General features: G+C 42.3%; 1 protein-coding gene across 1 annotated transcript in view; it reads left to right on the plus strand.

Moving 5' to 3' along the window:
- AIDA (axin interactor, dorsalization associated) overlaps positions 1–15670 on the plus strand; it is a 50113-nt gene that overhangs the window by 26844 nt on the left and 7599 nt on the right. The window contains exons 5-6 of the mRNA XM_065401681.1: positions 11143–11206; positions 11707–11813. Coding sequence (XP_065257753.1) covers positions 11143–11206; positions 11707–11813 — 171 coding nt within the window. The remainder of the gene's footprint in view (positions 1–11142; positions 11207–11706; positions 11814–15670) is intronic.

Genomic DNA, 15670 nt, shown 5'->3' on the forward strand with positions numbered 1-15670 from the left:
TGTAAAAGTATAGTTAGGCAAGCCTAGTTGCTCTTCAAATTCTAACAGCAAACTTTTTTTTAAGCACATCAGAAGCAGGAAGCCTGCCAAACAATCAGTGGGGCCACTGGACGATCGAGGTGCTAAAGGAGCACTGAAGGAAAACAAGTCTGTTGTAAAGAAGCTAAATGAATTCTTTAGATTGGTCTTCTCTGTAGAGGATGTGAGGGAGATTCCCACACCTGAGACGTTCTTTTTAGGTGGCAAATCTGAGGAACTGTCCTAGATTGAAGTGTCAGTTGAGGAGGTTTTAGAATTAATTTATCAATTTAACAGTAATAAGACACCAGGACTTTGATATTCAACCAAGGATTCTGAAGGACCTCAGATATGAAATTGCAGAACTATTGATTAAATCAGCCTCTGTACTAGTTGACTGGTGGTTAGCTAATGCTCCAGAGGTGATCCTGGTAAGTACAGGTCAGGAAATCTAACTTCTTTACTATAGTTACAGTTTACCTGGTAATAAACAGAATTATCAGACACCTAAATGAACACTATGTTGGGGAAGAGTCAACACAACTTTTGTAAAGGGAAAACATGTCTCACTAATCTAGTAGAATTCTTTGAGGGGGTCGTCAAACATGCACAAGCATGATCTTGTTGATATAGTGTACTTGGACTTTCAGAAAGCCTTTGAGAAGGTCCCTCACCAAAGGCTCTTAAGCAAAGTGGGCCATCATAGAGTAAGAGGGAAGGTCCTCTCATGGATCAGTAATTGGTTAAAATATAGGAAACAAAGAGTAGGAATAAATGGTCAGTTTTCAGAAGGAAGAGAGGTAAATAGTGGGATCCCTCAAAGATCTGTACTGGTACCAGTGGTGTTCAATGTGTTCGTAAATATTCTGAAAAAAAGGGATAAACAGTGAGGAGACTAAGTTTGCAGATGATACAAAATTACTCAAGACAGTTAAGTCCGAAGCCGAATGTGAAGATTTACAGAGAGATCTCAAAAAATGGGCGATTGGTCAACAAAATGGAAGATGCAATGTTGATAAATGCAAAGTAATGCAGGTTGAAAAACATAATTCCAACAATATATACATACCAAATGATGGGGTCTAAATTAGCTGTTACCACTCAAGAAAGAGATCGTGGAATCATTGTGGATAGTTCTCTGAAAACATCCACTCAATGTGCAATGACAGTCAAAAAAGCTAACAGAATTTTAGGAAACATTAGGAAAGGGGTAGATAATACGACAGAAAATGTCATAATGCCGCCATATAAATCCATTGTACACCTACCCCTTGAATACTGCATGCAGTTCTGGTTGCCCCATCTCAAAAAAGATATGTAAAAATTGGAAAAAGTACAGAGAAGGGGTATGGAAAAGCTTCCGTATGAGGAGAGATTAAAAAGACTGAGACTGTTCAACTTAGATGACCAAGCAGGGATATGTAGAGGTCTATAAAATCATGAATAGTGTGGAGAAGGTGAATAAGGAAGTTTTATTTAGCTTGTCACATAACACAAGAACCAGAGGTCACCCAATGAAATTAAGTCAGCAGATTTAAAACAAACATAAGGAAGTATTTCTTCACACAGTGAACAGACCGCTCATGGAAATCATTGCCATGTGGCAGTGTGAAGGCCAAAAGTATAAATGAGTTCCAAAAAGAATTAGATAAGTTAATGGAGGATAGGTCCATCAGTGGTTGTTAGCCAAAATGGGATGTAACCACATGCTCTAGTGTCCTTAAATCTCTTGACCATCAGGCTTGGACTGAATGGTAGGATGTATCCACTCGATAAATTGCCCTGTTCTGTCCTTTCCCTCTGAAGCATCTGGCACGGGCCAAAGTCGGAAGACAGGATACTGTGCTAGATGGACCATTGGTCTGACCCAGTATGGCCATGCCTGTGTTCTTATGATGTCAGGTAAATCTCAAACCCTTATGTCCTTAGTCTAATTCAGTAATTACCTGGATCAAATGTTGATATCTCTCAATTCAGAAGTCATTTTTCCATTTCAGAAATAAGCCAAATTTGTGTGCTCCATTCTCCCTCTGGTAATATTAGCTATTGACTTAACACCATATATGTCTTTGAAGTCACAGGATCTGCAGCCATGCAAAGTACCATGAATGTCTACAAGATTGTCAGCTTCTAACACTTCCTTCATAAACAAATACATTTTTCCTTTTCCCCAAAAGAGCGAAAACTAGCAAGACCAGGCCACTTACTCTAACATGCCTGTCAGTCATATCTCCTACTGGACCGATCTGATATTTCATTATTATCATGTGATGTCATTGGCATGAGACTAAGCCGAGGTGATACATTGTCACATGGTTGTCTGACGTTCTGCTCAGATGTCAGACTGTGCATCACTTGAATTATTGCTTTGGCCAGCCAAAGAACCATTTCATACTTTCGCTGATGAAAATATGGAGTCTGGATATTTCAGGGTGTTTCCTTGAGACCAAGAAGGGTATAAAAGCATGCTCTCCTGCTGAGGAGAAACAGCAATTTCTCTCTATCATATGACCCCCATTCCTGTAGTGTGTGAGCACCTCAGAATCTTTAATGTGTTTGTCCTTGCAACACCACTGTGAGACAGGGAAAGATATTTGGGTGTTGCCCTGCTCAGCGTTAAGGTGCCAAAGTCTCATTTGAAAAGTGACATAGGTGTCTAAGTCTAAGTGACTTGCCCAAGGCCATGTATGAAGTCTGTGGCAGAGCAGGGAATTGAACCCAGGTCTCAAGTCCTGGCCAAAAGCCCTAACCACTGGGCCATCCTGCCTCCATCTCTGTGCGCACAATTTGCAGCAGTCACAATGCATTTGAAGTCCCTGTGCTTCGGTGGAGATAGGTTATTAAGACCTTAATTGAGAAAAGCATCCTTACTGAGGAATACTTAAGTACTTAAGCATGTGCTTAAAGTTATGCTTTAAAGAGCTTTCCTGAATTGGGGCCTAAATGCCATTCTTAGAAATGGAAGGCCATATTTTGATCTCTGCTACTCCACCTCCCCTGTCTGGCATCCTGGCATCCACAACAGTAGATTTGGGATTAGACTGTGGTCTGAAATATATATTTCTCCCAGTTATTTACAAAAATAATAAATGTTTCATCAACTACTGATTATAACCTCCATTGTACTTTCAGTGTTTGAGTCTGTAGCAGGCTGTAGTCCTTCAGGCAGCTTCTCTGAGCTGGCCCCTTTAAATTGCCTTCAGCTGGTTCCACCCAGGCGGCCTTTCAAAAAAACAAACTGAACACAAACCTTCATAGCAAAAGTCCTTTCCTCCCAGGCATCTCTGTTGGGTTCAGTCTTCCAGCCTTGCTCTGCCACTTGGAGGCCAGGTCACACCACCTCTGTCCCTTCTCCCGTGGGTGGGAAGAGTCAGCAGGCAGACAGTCCTTCCCTGAGAGTGTCCCTGTGTAAGGAAAGAGGCAGGTTATATGTTGACCTCTTTTGCAGAATTTATCCTGGGTGGCTGAGAGAGGGGAGCTTTGTCTGACCCTATGCTGCAAGGCTCTCCATCCTGAGCCTGTAAAGAACAATAGCCTGGGTTTTCCCAGACATTATCACCCCAGGACCACATCCTCTCTTCTGTCACCTTCCTCTGCCATTTCCTAGGCCCTCCTCTGCTTCAGAATTCCTGGAACAGGGTATCCTGGCCTCTCAGACTTCCCCCTCTGGCCGTAAAGGAAAAGTATTCTCCCTTCAAGTCTTTCGTTGTCAGTGTGATCATTTGTGAAGTTAGTGTATTAATATTTTGTTTAGCTTTCTGCTCAGCATATTCTATAAATCAGAAGTTCTCAAAGTGAAGGATGGGTCCTGGGGGGGGAGGGAAGCACGGAATGTATTTTGGGAAGAATACATGAGGAGCTTCAGGGGAGGGGAGGGGTACGTACTGCTCACATTTTACCTACAGCAATGAATGAGCAAAGCTGATTCCTCCAGACATATCAGGTCCTCAGATAGCGCTGTGCATTTGACTCTAGAAGGCACTATGTGTTTTGATGGATTTCTGTTAAGCTTGCATAGCATTAAACAAAGTTGTTGCCATCTGTACGTTAATCTATTTGCTATGATGCGATCTGCACATTTAATTGTAAGCATGGACCAATAGTGAGGTTTTCAAACGCATTCAGCATTGGCAAGTAGTTAGACCAATGCTGAATGTCTCTGAAAATCCCCTCCTCAGCATTCTACAGTGGTCCAAAAGAATGCTGTGTAAAAGATTTATAGTGGAATTTTCAAAATTACACCTCTACCCCAATATAACGCGACCCGATATAACATGAATTCGGATATAACGCGGTAAAGCCGCGCTCCGGGGGGGCAGGGCTGCGCACTCTGGCGGATCAAAGCAAGTTCAATATAATGCGGTTTCACCTATAACGTGGTAAGATTTTTTGGCTCCCGAGGACAGCGTTATATCGGGGTAGAGGTGTACCTGTTAGGAAAATAAATCCATTGACTTTCAATGGGCTATGTGTTCCTAACTTCCTTGGATGCTTTCAAAAATCCCACCATTAGCGGGTGTGTGACACAGCTGATGTAAATCAGTATAGTTCAAATCAATGGAGCAACGTTAGGTAAGAATCTCACCTGAAATGTAGAACAGAAGTCACTTAGTAATTTAATTTAAAGATAGACAATATTGTGGTATCTTGTTAAAAAGGCTCTGTCATGAGAAACATGTTTAAGATATTAAATTACATATTTTGCCTGTGAAGCCATATGCTGTTTCTAACTTTAATTCAGTTATTTTACTTACATTTTACTCATATAGCATAGTACTTTACAATATCTGAAATTGTGATCGTCAGAGCTATAATTTTTTCTATTTACAACTGATAACTGTTGTCTGTCCTCCAGTGGCAGTAGAGGTGAATTACTAAATAATTCTTTCGGAGTGTTGTGTATTCATAGTAACAAGTCTGTTTCTCTCTGAGAACAGAGAAGAATCTAATGCTGCTTATACATGAAAAATTAAGTGTAAACATTTTTTTTTTTTTTTTTTTTGGATACTGGGTTAATATAAAAGTCTCATCTAGTTTCTTTCTGTCTTTAGGCTGTGTTCCCTCTTGCAATTCACTAAGTTTGGATGGTTTCACTTTCAGTGTCTCATACACATTACTGCTTAGCTATGTTTTCCAGCACTGTAGGGGAATTTTGAAATTCATAAAAACCTCTTCTGTTCCTCACCCAAACTGTTTGTACTGTTTGTGTGCTATTAAAAACTGCTTTCCTCCCAAGAAGCAATAGCTATATCTCCCTTATTGACCTTTCAGGGATTAAGGCACTGGAGTGAGGCTCCAGAGATCTAGGTACACTTCTCAGCCTGCCATAGATTCCCTGTGGGACTGTGGGCAAATCTCTTAATCTCACTGTGCCTCAGTTCCTTATCTGAAAAATGGTGATACCCACTTTACTCACAAAGATGAGTGAGTTAAGATGAATTCATTAGTGTTTGAGGTACTCAGCTACTGTGATGATGAGGGGGTTATCCTCACCTAGGTAGATAATATCTGTAAAGTGATGAGAGTCTCAGATTAAATATACAAAATCCAAATTATTCTTTCCATTGAACATTTAAGAGTATTAAACAATTATCAGGTTTTGCAAAAATTTTATACTACAAAACTTAGTTCTGGGCCTAAGCTTAGGTGTACAATGTTTTTAAAGCGCTCTATGCTGTTAGTATTGAAAGCAAAATGTTTGGGGGTTTTTAATAGTTCAGTACCAGACCTCCTAAAAAAGGCTGGAACAATACTAGCCCTAATTTTCAAATGGGCAAGTCCTCAGCGATTGTAGAATATCCCTTTTTAAAAGAATTCCAGGCAAATATGAATCATTACAGAAGAACCTCACTCACTTACATCAGTGACTGGGAAACTGGTTGTAAATGGTTGGTTGAATTTTCAAATTGGTGAATGAGTGAGCAGACTTCAAAAAGAGAGGCTAATGTGTCATAGAAGGTACTTTTGGTCACTTACAGTAACACTCATTGGATACTTTATAAAATACTTACTAATAAAGTGTTCTGTAGTACATTTGGTAAAAATAATTAAGTCTTTGTAATACAAGCCCTCCCTACAGTCCTCTGTTATGTAAATCTAAGCTGGGAAGTGGAGAATGTCTCACTTTCTATATTACAAGTCATATTAGATTAGTGAGGTTTTTTTCTGTAGCAAAAATTGTAAGGGAAAGATTTTTATATGCTGTGCTCTGTAACATACATACATTTGAGAGGATATACCCTCAGATGCTTTCAGGTGTCATATGGCAGAGTTAATAACTAAAAGATGTACTTGCAATGGACTGGGAGCCTGACTCCTCTATGCTAAACAGCCATCATCAGGCTTTTGTCTTTGAAAAGGAAGGATAACACATCCATTGCTAATTTAGATGCATTCTGGGTGATAGGGGAATTTTCCACACACTGCTTTGATGATGATCCTAGCCAACAAAAGTTAATGGATAATTATAGGTGATGCAGGTAGTAATGTCTATAGTTAAGGAAGCCTAATGGTTTTCCATCATTAGACTTTTTCTGTTGCTTTATAATTTTGTCAGACTTAAACCATTAGGGCTGAAATTCTCCATGCTATGTGTCTGCCACAGGTTGAATTTTTTTTTTTTTTTTTAAAGGAAATTTCAGCTAACACAGTTAAGGTTCTCAGCAACATTGGCTACTGGGAACACATCAAACTTGTTCTATCTTACGGATTTGTACTGCCACTCATTACCATAGTATCTGAGACCCTCCCACGTAAAATCAATAGAAAGAATAAAGTATCTAGTGGACATCATGGAGTCACTGGGGTAGAACTTTTTGGTGGGGGCAAAGAGGCAGTTGGGAAGTTTGTAGGGGTCAGGGCTGGCTCCAGGCACCAGCTGAGCAAGCTTGTGCTTGGGGCGGCAGATTGTTGGAGGCGGCATTCCGCCCAATCCTAGGGCGGCACGGCCGCTTTTTTTTTTTTTTTTTTTTTTTTGGTTCTTCTTGTTCCGGCCGCCCTGTAGGGGGTGGCGGCGCGGAGAACCAGAGCGCCCTGCAGGGCAGTCCTCTTCCTTCCCTCCCCGCCGACCAGAGCGGAGCCCTGGAGGCAGCGCAGCGGGAGGGGCCGCGTGGCAGTGCCCCTGCTGTAGCCCTGGCCGCCCCCTTCTCTCTCTCTCTCCCGCCTGCTCCCACTCCCTCCCCCTCTCCCCCCCCCCCCCCCCAGACGGTCCCCCTGCACCTGCACTCCGGCTGCGCTGCAGTTTTTTGGTTTTTTTTTTGCTTTGCTGTTCTGGCCGCTCCGGGTTGTGGTTTTTTTTTTTTTTTTTTTTTTTTTTTTGCTTGGGGCGGCCAAAAAGCCAGAGCCGGCCCTGGTAGGGGTTTGAAAATAAAAGGGGTATTCAACGTGAGTATCACATATGGTCAGTGCTTAATTTGTAATGAAAGATGTGCCGGGGCTCAAGCAATTTTTTTACATTCATAACTGATGCAGCGCTAGAGGTGCTGGGGCTATGAACTGCCAAGTCCAGAGGTGCTAGGGCCCAGCCCTAGCAAGCCCTGCCACAAATTAAGCACTGCATATGGTGGAAAGGCTTTCTCAAAGAAGAAAGCTTTGCACCACTTTCTAAAGAGGGTCAGACTTGGGATTCACTGGGTCTCCTCTGGAAGGTTGTCCCAGAGCTGGGTCCCCTTCATAGAGAATGCTTCTCTGAACTCTCATGATTCATCCTGGTCTTAGTGATCTGAATGGTCCTGGAGGAGCGCAGCTGTCATGGAGGTTCACAGATCAAAGTTCGGTCATTGATGTAGCTGGGGCTTGATCCATTCATTGCCTTGAAAATTAGGACCAAGGCCCTAAACTGGCATTGGATGCCAACTGGGAGCCAGGGCAGGGAGCTTAGCCCAAGCATGATGTGCTTACGGAAGCCTGAGTCATGGAGAATGGGGGCAGCTGCATTCTGTACCAGATGGATGCTGTGAGTCAGTTTCACATTCAGCTTCAGATAAAATGATTTACAATAATCCAGCTTGAGCCAGCTGCTCTTCAGCCAAGAGTTAATTTCCTGTAGGCAATCTGACATTTTAGAAGTGGCAGTGGCTGCATCAGTGAATGCCAGAGAATGTCAAATCAGGTTCAAGGTTTCAGTCCTTATCTTCAAGGCCTTAGTGGCCTGGGCCCAGGGTATCTAAAATATCACCTAAAGATCCAGGATACATACACAGACTCTGGTCATCAGCTCTTATCTTTGGTACAGTGGAACTTCCTACCATAAGAATTAAGCTCACTTCCAGGAGATGGAGCTTTCCTGGGGGATGGAGACTGTGGCGTGAACTCCAGGAGCTAAGGACCATGACACACCTCACCACCTTCCACTCTAAGGTGAAAGGTGCACTTTGATCTAGTCTTCTCTAGTAAATCCATAGCAATATGTGCATTTAAAAAAAATTCCCCAAATCAAAACGCTCCCCTGCAGCCACACTTCTCTTCCTGGGGGGAGGATGAGAGAATGCATGAACAACGCACACAACAGATGTTAATTATGTTGCTGAAGGCATTCAGATACTGTGGTGAATAGGTTCTTCTACTGCGATTATGTAGAATAGTGTAGGTTTGAGAAAAATGTTATGTCAGAGTAAAATTCTTACAGCTGTTTAGTTGGGAAACTCTGTTACTTCCATTCTTTGGTTGGTGAAGGGATGTTACCCTAGTGTCAGAGATGTGCCCTCTGTGGTTCCCATGAAAATTTATCCAAATCTGGGCAAGTTATGAGCTTCTGAAATCTTGGAGTTAGCACATGCTCATTAGACTTATTGGAATTTGGCAGCTAAGTTCTCTGAAGATTTGGTCTGTACTCTGGGCCTTCTCCATCCTCTCACCATTCATATCTGTCATATCGCCACATGTGCCATCCACTCAGAAGGACCAAGCAGCACATTCCTGGCATTTTTCTCCCCACAGCCATAGGCTGATGTGGTATCAGGCAAAAGAGCTGAGAGCAGGAGCATCCTGCCTGTGCTCCCTCCTACCAGTACCCAGGCAGCATGGAGGAGGAAGCTGCCTGACCCTGATCAAATGATATGTGGTGGACGATGGGCACAGGAACTCAGCAGGGGCTGCAGCTGGGGAGTGGGTGTGGAGGAAGGGAACTGGGGATGTAGTAAGGGGTTTTCTGGGTATCTATCTTGAGATACCTGGGGTCTGATTTGCAGACATGCTGAGTAGTGTCAGCTGCAAATGAGGTCAATGGGAGCTGTGCTCTGGACATATAAAGTGTGTTAAAATGCCAAATGCTCTTAAAAATCAAGCCCTAGGCTTCTCAAATTGGTTTTAAGTTCTGTGCTTCAGTTGCCCAAGTGTAAAATTGGTATAATAAATACCACCTCACAGGGGTGTTGTGAAGATTAAATCATTGATATTTATGAAGAACAAAGATGTGACAAATCATAGAAAACCCCATGAGTAATTAATAGGTCTTTATTTACTGTAGGGTTTGGATGGTGTGCACAGTGACAGATAGGGATAAAAAGTATTGACTAGCTACCCTTTCCATGAGCACCATCCATTCTGTGCACAGAATGAGGCAGGGGTGCTGTGGAAGGAAATAGTATGTGGCCATGTAAGTAAAGACCGTATCATAATGCATACGGTCACAAGGCCAGGCTTCTCCCCAGCTTCCGAAGGATTCACTGCCACTCCCACAGTCCGAGTCTTTTCATACTTAACCAGTCTACCAGAAAACAATTCCTCAGCTCATCCTTCACATCTCTGGTCTCACGGCCTTCTCTCTCAGGGGACACTGGCAGCCCTGCTGCTCCTGCTTTGTAACTCTCAGCCAGTTCTGTTCTCACAGCCAGTCCTCCCTCACTGGAATTCCCTCTGTAGTCCCAGGTGCTGCCCCACCCTCTTAAGTGACCAAATGCTCTGACACACGGGAGGTGGACTGACTTCAGTTACCGGGGCCGGTTACTCTGTGACCTATACAGTCAAGTAGGCCAAACTAAGGTTGCATATGCAACCGTAACTCTGGCACCTCCTAATTTTTGAGTGCTTGACTTTACAACCTTAACATAGTTTTTTGGCTGGAATGTAGATTTAGGGGGAGAATTTCAGAAGCACAAAGAGCAGTTAGGCACCCAAGACCCATGGGGAGTCATTAGCTGTTAGGCACCTAACTGCCATTTGTGCCTTTGAAACTGACTTGGCTGGATCTTGAACTGGACCCCCGCCATACAAACTGACAGATTTAAATTGGAGAGTTTCATCTGGGTTTTCTGTTGATAATATCGGAGGGTGGGTGATGAAGGGAGGTAGGTTCCCAGTTGAGGTGCTTCTGAAAATCCCACTTTCAGTTTTTGAATCCACTGATTTTAAAAAAAATGCATGAGAGAGAGAGAATAAGACCCCCATAATTGAAATGGGTAAGTTTCCTGTACTAAGCGCAGAGCTGCAAATTTGCTGCTACTTTCCTGGGAGCAGCTACAGCCTTCAGTATCCACTGGTTTCCTAAGGATCTCATATTAATCTTTGTTCTGCTTTGAATTTTCCTGGCTCTTCATGTTAGCCTGCCTCGTATGCCTACGTGGGTTAGCAAGTCTCAACCATATTACACTTCAACAGCAGCATAGTAAGACTTTAATATAGTACCTGTTCTAGATGTACTTAATCTGTATTTGCTGTAAATGTACCCTAGGTGTTTGTTAAGGAATGTCAGTTCTGGGGAATTGTCAGTCTGATTGGAGCTGATGCCCGTAATGCTAACATTCCTTTTGAGAACTCCTGCCAAGTATTGCCAGTACCAAAGTTATTGTCCCTGGATTGCTCCCACTACACTTAGGCCCATTGTTTCTCTTCATACTCCTTTTGTTATGAACATGGCTTTGCTGACAATGTAAATGTGGCTAAACCCTCTCCTTTCTGGGTAGCTGTATCATTTTGAGCTAAGCTATTACGTGGAAGTGACCATTATTGTGATGATGTAATTCTAGTTGTACTGTCACTGGCTCTTTGGTGCATTTTGATGTATCTGTCACGAGTGCACCATGATAATGGACACAGCACTATTAAGTTGTGCAGGGTGTTTTTTTTGGAGGGGGGGGGTAAACTTGGTTTTCTTAGCAAATAAAGTCTGCTTTTTTTTCTTTATAGTCTTAAAGAATATCCTCACCTATAATAAAGAATTCCCCTTTGATGTTCAGCCTGTCCCACTGAGGTAAGGAAAATTGTGGATTTGTACATGTAAAAACTGAATTGGTATGAAAGGCAGCATGGTCTAGTAGTTAGAGCAAAAAAGTGGGCGGCATGAACTCCTTGGATCACATACTTGCCATGTTGCCTTGGTAAGACAATTTTTTTAAAAGCAGCCTCTAATTTTGGGGTACCTAAACTGTAGATGCCCATAGCCTTTTTTCGTGCCTCAGATTTGCTAAACATTCAATGTCACTTGAAATTAGTGGAAAAATCAGGCCCTTGGTATCCAAATTTAGAGTCCACTGAAATTTGGCACATAATCTCTGTCTGTCTGTCTAATTTGATTGCTAGCTTTGCAGGCTCAATTTGGTTAGTGCGTATAGCATTCAGATGATCAAAAGTACTAAGTGTGTTTTGGGACAATGTGTTTGTTCTGCACTAAACCTGGGGATGGTGACTTTTTTTCCATTGATAAACTTTATTTTAAGACAAGTCACTAGGTTTTGTGTGTTTGTCTTACAGGAAGATTTTAGCACCTGGAGAAGAGGAGAACTTGGAATTTGAGGAAGATGATGAGGAAGGTGGAGCTGGAGCAGGGTCTCCAGATTCTTTTCCTGCTAGAGTTCCAGGTAGGGTGACCAGCTTCATCATCTGAAATATTTCATACACCAAGGAAGGGGCATGAGACTTGTTTAGAAGCTGTTATAAGGGGAAGCCATTTCCAGTCACTCCTTGATCACCTTCAACAGTACTTCTCGAATGGTTAGACACGAAAGCAATAAATATCTGATAGGAATCTTGGACTAGCGGCTGAACCAGATGGAGTTAATCAGTGAGAGCAATATTCCTCCCTTCAGTGAGGAGATGGAAATTATAGCTGGGTATTTTCTGTCTTGCTTTCATGGTGCATCATTTGTGTGAGAGACTAGTTTGAATTAAACCATTGTGGGGGTGTTGCTTTGGTTTTGCTATCCAAAGGATAAATCACTATCCATATGAAAGCATGTGGAGCAGTTGATACATCTACAGGTCCTAGTGAGGACACAGCTTGTTAATTACATTTTTGTCTGCTGAAGATTCATGGGGATAAGAGAGTGGAAAATTAGAATCAGAGGGACGTTGTTCTCCTTATTGTTTCTCATTTCTTCAGAGCAAATTACCAAATTTAAGTTCTGGGAAGGGGGAAAAATTTTGGTACTAGAATTGTAGGCAGCATAATTGGGGCAGGGACTCTCTTCATCTGTGCAGATAGTGCCAAGCATGATAGGTCCCTGATATTGATTTATTTGGGCCTCTGGATGCCACTAGAATATAAATGATTCATATATGCAACTGCTGATTTTAGTGTAAGTATGAAAGCTTAATGCTAGTGTGCAGACTACACACGACTAGCTTTGTGGTACAGTATATAACTGCAGTTTCTGAATGCTGTTGTCTTGCTGTACATCTGTTATCATGAGAAACTGTAAATATGAGTTCTGTCAGTTTCAAACAAGCATCTCCCAGGGTATTGCTTTTGTCTTCCCCTCTGCGTGGCTGTGTTGTCTTTGTTGTTTGTCACCTCTGACGTTCTATTAATGAGAAGTAACATGAAAAATTGTAGTTGAAGATATCCTTAGCGAATCTAAGGATTAAATTCTACACATAGTAAGGGGACTTCTTTTGTAGCCAAATGATCTTACCTTAGTAAGAAGCAAAATGGCCACAGTGGTTTGGGGTAGAGGGAGATGCTTAAATAAAACAGGATGTCTAACATTCAACACACTGGCTACTTAGAATACTTAAAGTAGGTAAAGAGCTGGAAGGGGCCCTGGGCAACTCGGAGAAATGTGCAACTCTATTGCATTTAGGTCACCCGTTTTGAGTCCTGCCCATATTGGCAGCAGTTGAAAGATACCACCATTTAGTGGGTGATGCTCACTAAGAATTGAGCTGAGGCCTCCAGTTCAATTCACAGGTGTTTCCAGTGCAAAACTACCACAATTAAAAATACACCGATGCCAATTTTAGACACCAAGAATGAACCACAGAGACTGAATTAACATCTCATTCCAAGAGGTGGCATCTTCATTTTAGAGTTGGTGAAGGTACAATGGCAGAGCAGTGTGGAGAAGCTTATACTGGCCTCCCAGTGATGCACCTGTTCTGAAGGTAAATAGATAGAGCTCTGAACCCTCTAGCTCTCTGAACCCACCACCTCTTAAAGAAGTGTTCAGTTCACATGACCAGAACACAGCTCTGTTCTGAAAAGTAATGAGGTACAAATGGTACCTTCTTATTTAGCAGATGTGCTCTCGGGGTGTGGTCACATCTGCTGATTGTTGTTACAGAAATGTGTTTACTGCTTTTGGTCCTCCTTGCGCATCATGAACAGCACTGTTACTAAGCTGCAAACAAATACACCTTTGCAACCCCACTGAAGGCAATGGAGCTGTGCAGGTGCCACTAATTAGAAACCTGTAGAACCTTTAGTTCAAGTGATGTGCAAGAAGGGAAGAACCTAGCTTGACATTGAAGCCAAATTGGGTTTGCAGGGTTGACTGTTAGAAAAGACAAATGTTTATTGGTAAACCCAATTGGTAAACCCAGCACACTAGATGTAAAATCAGAGTGAGATAATACACATTAGGCCCCACAGAGCCATTCGTACCGAATCACTTTTCAGGATAGGACCACACTTCAAGAGTAGGTAAGGGCACCCTATAAACTTAGTATTAACACATTTAGTTTGTTGCCCAACTTGCAGCATGAATTGCACGCCCTGCTTTCACTTAGTTTGAAGTTGCCTTCAAAAAGGAAGTCAGCCTTAATGCAAACAATCTAACAGCCTTGAATTGTCTTGCCACTTGGTACAATCTGGGTTTCTTTTGCCTTCTGTACAGGAATATTTGTGTGGCATGATGTTTGACGATTCGGTGACCTAATTACTTAACCTTGGATGGTGGACAATAAGGCTCAAACTAAAATAAACTATTCACAGAACCTTCTGATCTGAGGCTTATAAATCTAAGCAACAGACTGACCCAGTTGATTCAGTAGGTTACATTGTACTTTCCTCACTTATAGACTTTGCTTCTGTATGCTTTTAATTCACATTAGATTACTATATTGTCTAATTGTCCATGGTCTTGTCTTCTACATGCATGGCTTCATCATGTTAACACATGCTAAACCATTCTAACATCTGCTAACTCAGGAGTCATTGAAGGTATGATAACATTTTAATGTGTATAGTCATTGCTGTGGCATCTTTCATTTATATCTTAATTCCAAGTGTCAAAGTATAATTGTTTTCATAATGAAAGAATTGGGGGCTTCTCTGTGTATAAGTAACCGGTGAGCTGACTTGCAGCTACAGAGAAAAGAAGGATCATGTTTTAGTGTAGCACCTTAGATGGCTCTCTAGAAATTTGCTTGTCTTGATTTCTCTTGCTCTCTGTCTTGCAGGATTGCTGGTTGCATGTATAGCTGGGTTTCTTTCAATGGGGTGCATGCCTAGCTGGCTTTGCATTGCTAACCGGAAATGCTTTGGGACAGAAGTTGGGCTACAGAGTGACCTAGCAAATACACTATTTCATTCTTGCATGTTACCCCAATCTGTTCTATGTCCTGCATGGAAATAAGTAGGGCTCCCTGTTGCTTAGGCTAAAGTGACTGAAGTTTATCTCCTGGGTAGCTTCACTCACTGTTAAAACTAACAGGCCCATTCTGATGTCTAGTCTTCTCCACTAGGCCGCAGGTTCTAATTCTTTTCAAAGGTTGCTACCAACTGATTGGTGCCTGTGTGAGATGGATCCAGTAGTCTCAATCCAAATCCTGACTGTCATACATGGTGGCTTGTATGACACGGACATACATAACTGCCACATTCTTAAGCGGTCTTAGAAGTGCTAGGGATTAAAATGGTAAGGAGACCTGGGCTGCCTTAGAGATCCAGGAGGGGGAGAGGACCATTTGATGGAAGCTTGAATCGCTACTCCTTATCTACCCGATGGGCAAATAAGGGACTTCACACAGTCAATCCGGCACTCTCCAGGAGCAGTAAATTAACATGGGGAAAAAATAAAATTCTTAAAACAAACCCAAGGAAAAGGCCCAAGTCTGCCCCCTTCCTAAAGTGCCTTTTTTTTTTTTTTTTTACTTATTAAATATCCCACTGATAACAAAAACCCTCTGTCCTCCCAAGCAATAGCTGGCGAAGACTTGAAATCACAGGTTTTATATTATGCCCCTGGCCGGATTCCCTGCTCTTTGGAGATGGCTTTGGCATGCCTCCTTCATTTTTGTGTTTGATATAGGATAGGCAGGGCGCATCTACAAGCCCATAGGGAGCACAGGAAAGGGCTGGTTGAGGTACAAGCCCTCATTTTAAGCACATGTCTAATAAACTTGGCAGGAAAACTCATGGCAAACCACAGTGCCAGAGAAATGGCTCCGTGTTGAAGCAGGATGTGTCAGCAATTTCCCCCAACATGAAAAGTACCCG

Source organism: Emys orbicularis, chromosome 3, assembly GCF_028017835.1.
Source record: "Emys orbicularis isolate rEmyOrb1 chromosome 3, rEmyOrb1.hap1, whole genome shotgun sequence".
Classification (NCBI taxonomy): domain Eukaryota; kingdom Metazoa; phylum Chordata; order Testudines; family Emydidae; genus Emys; species Emys orbicularis.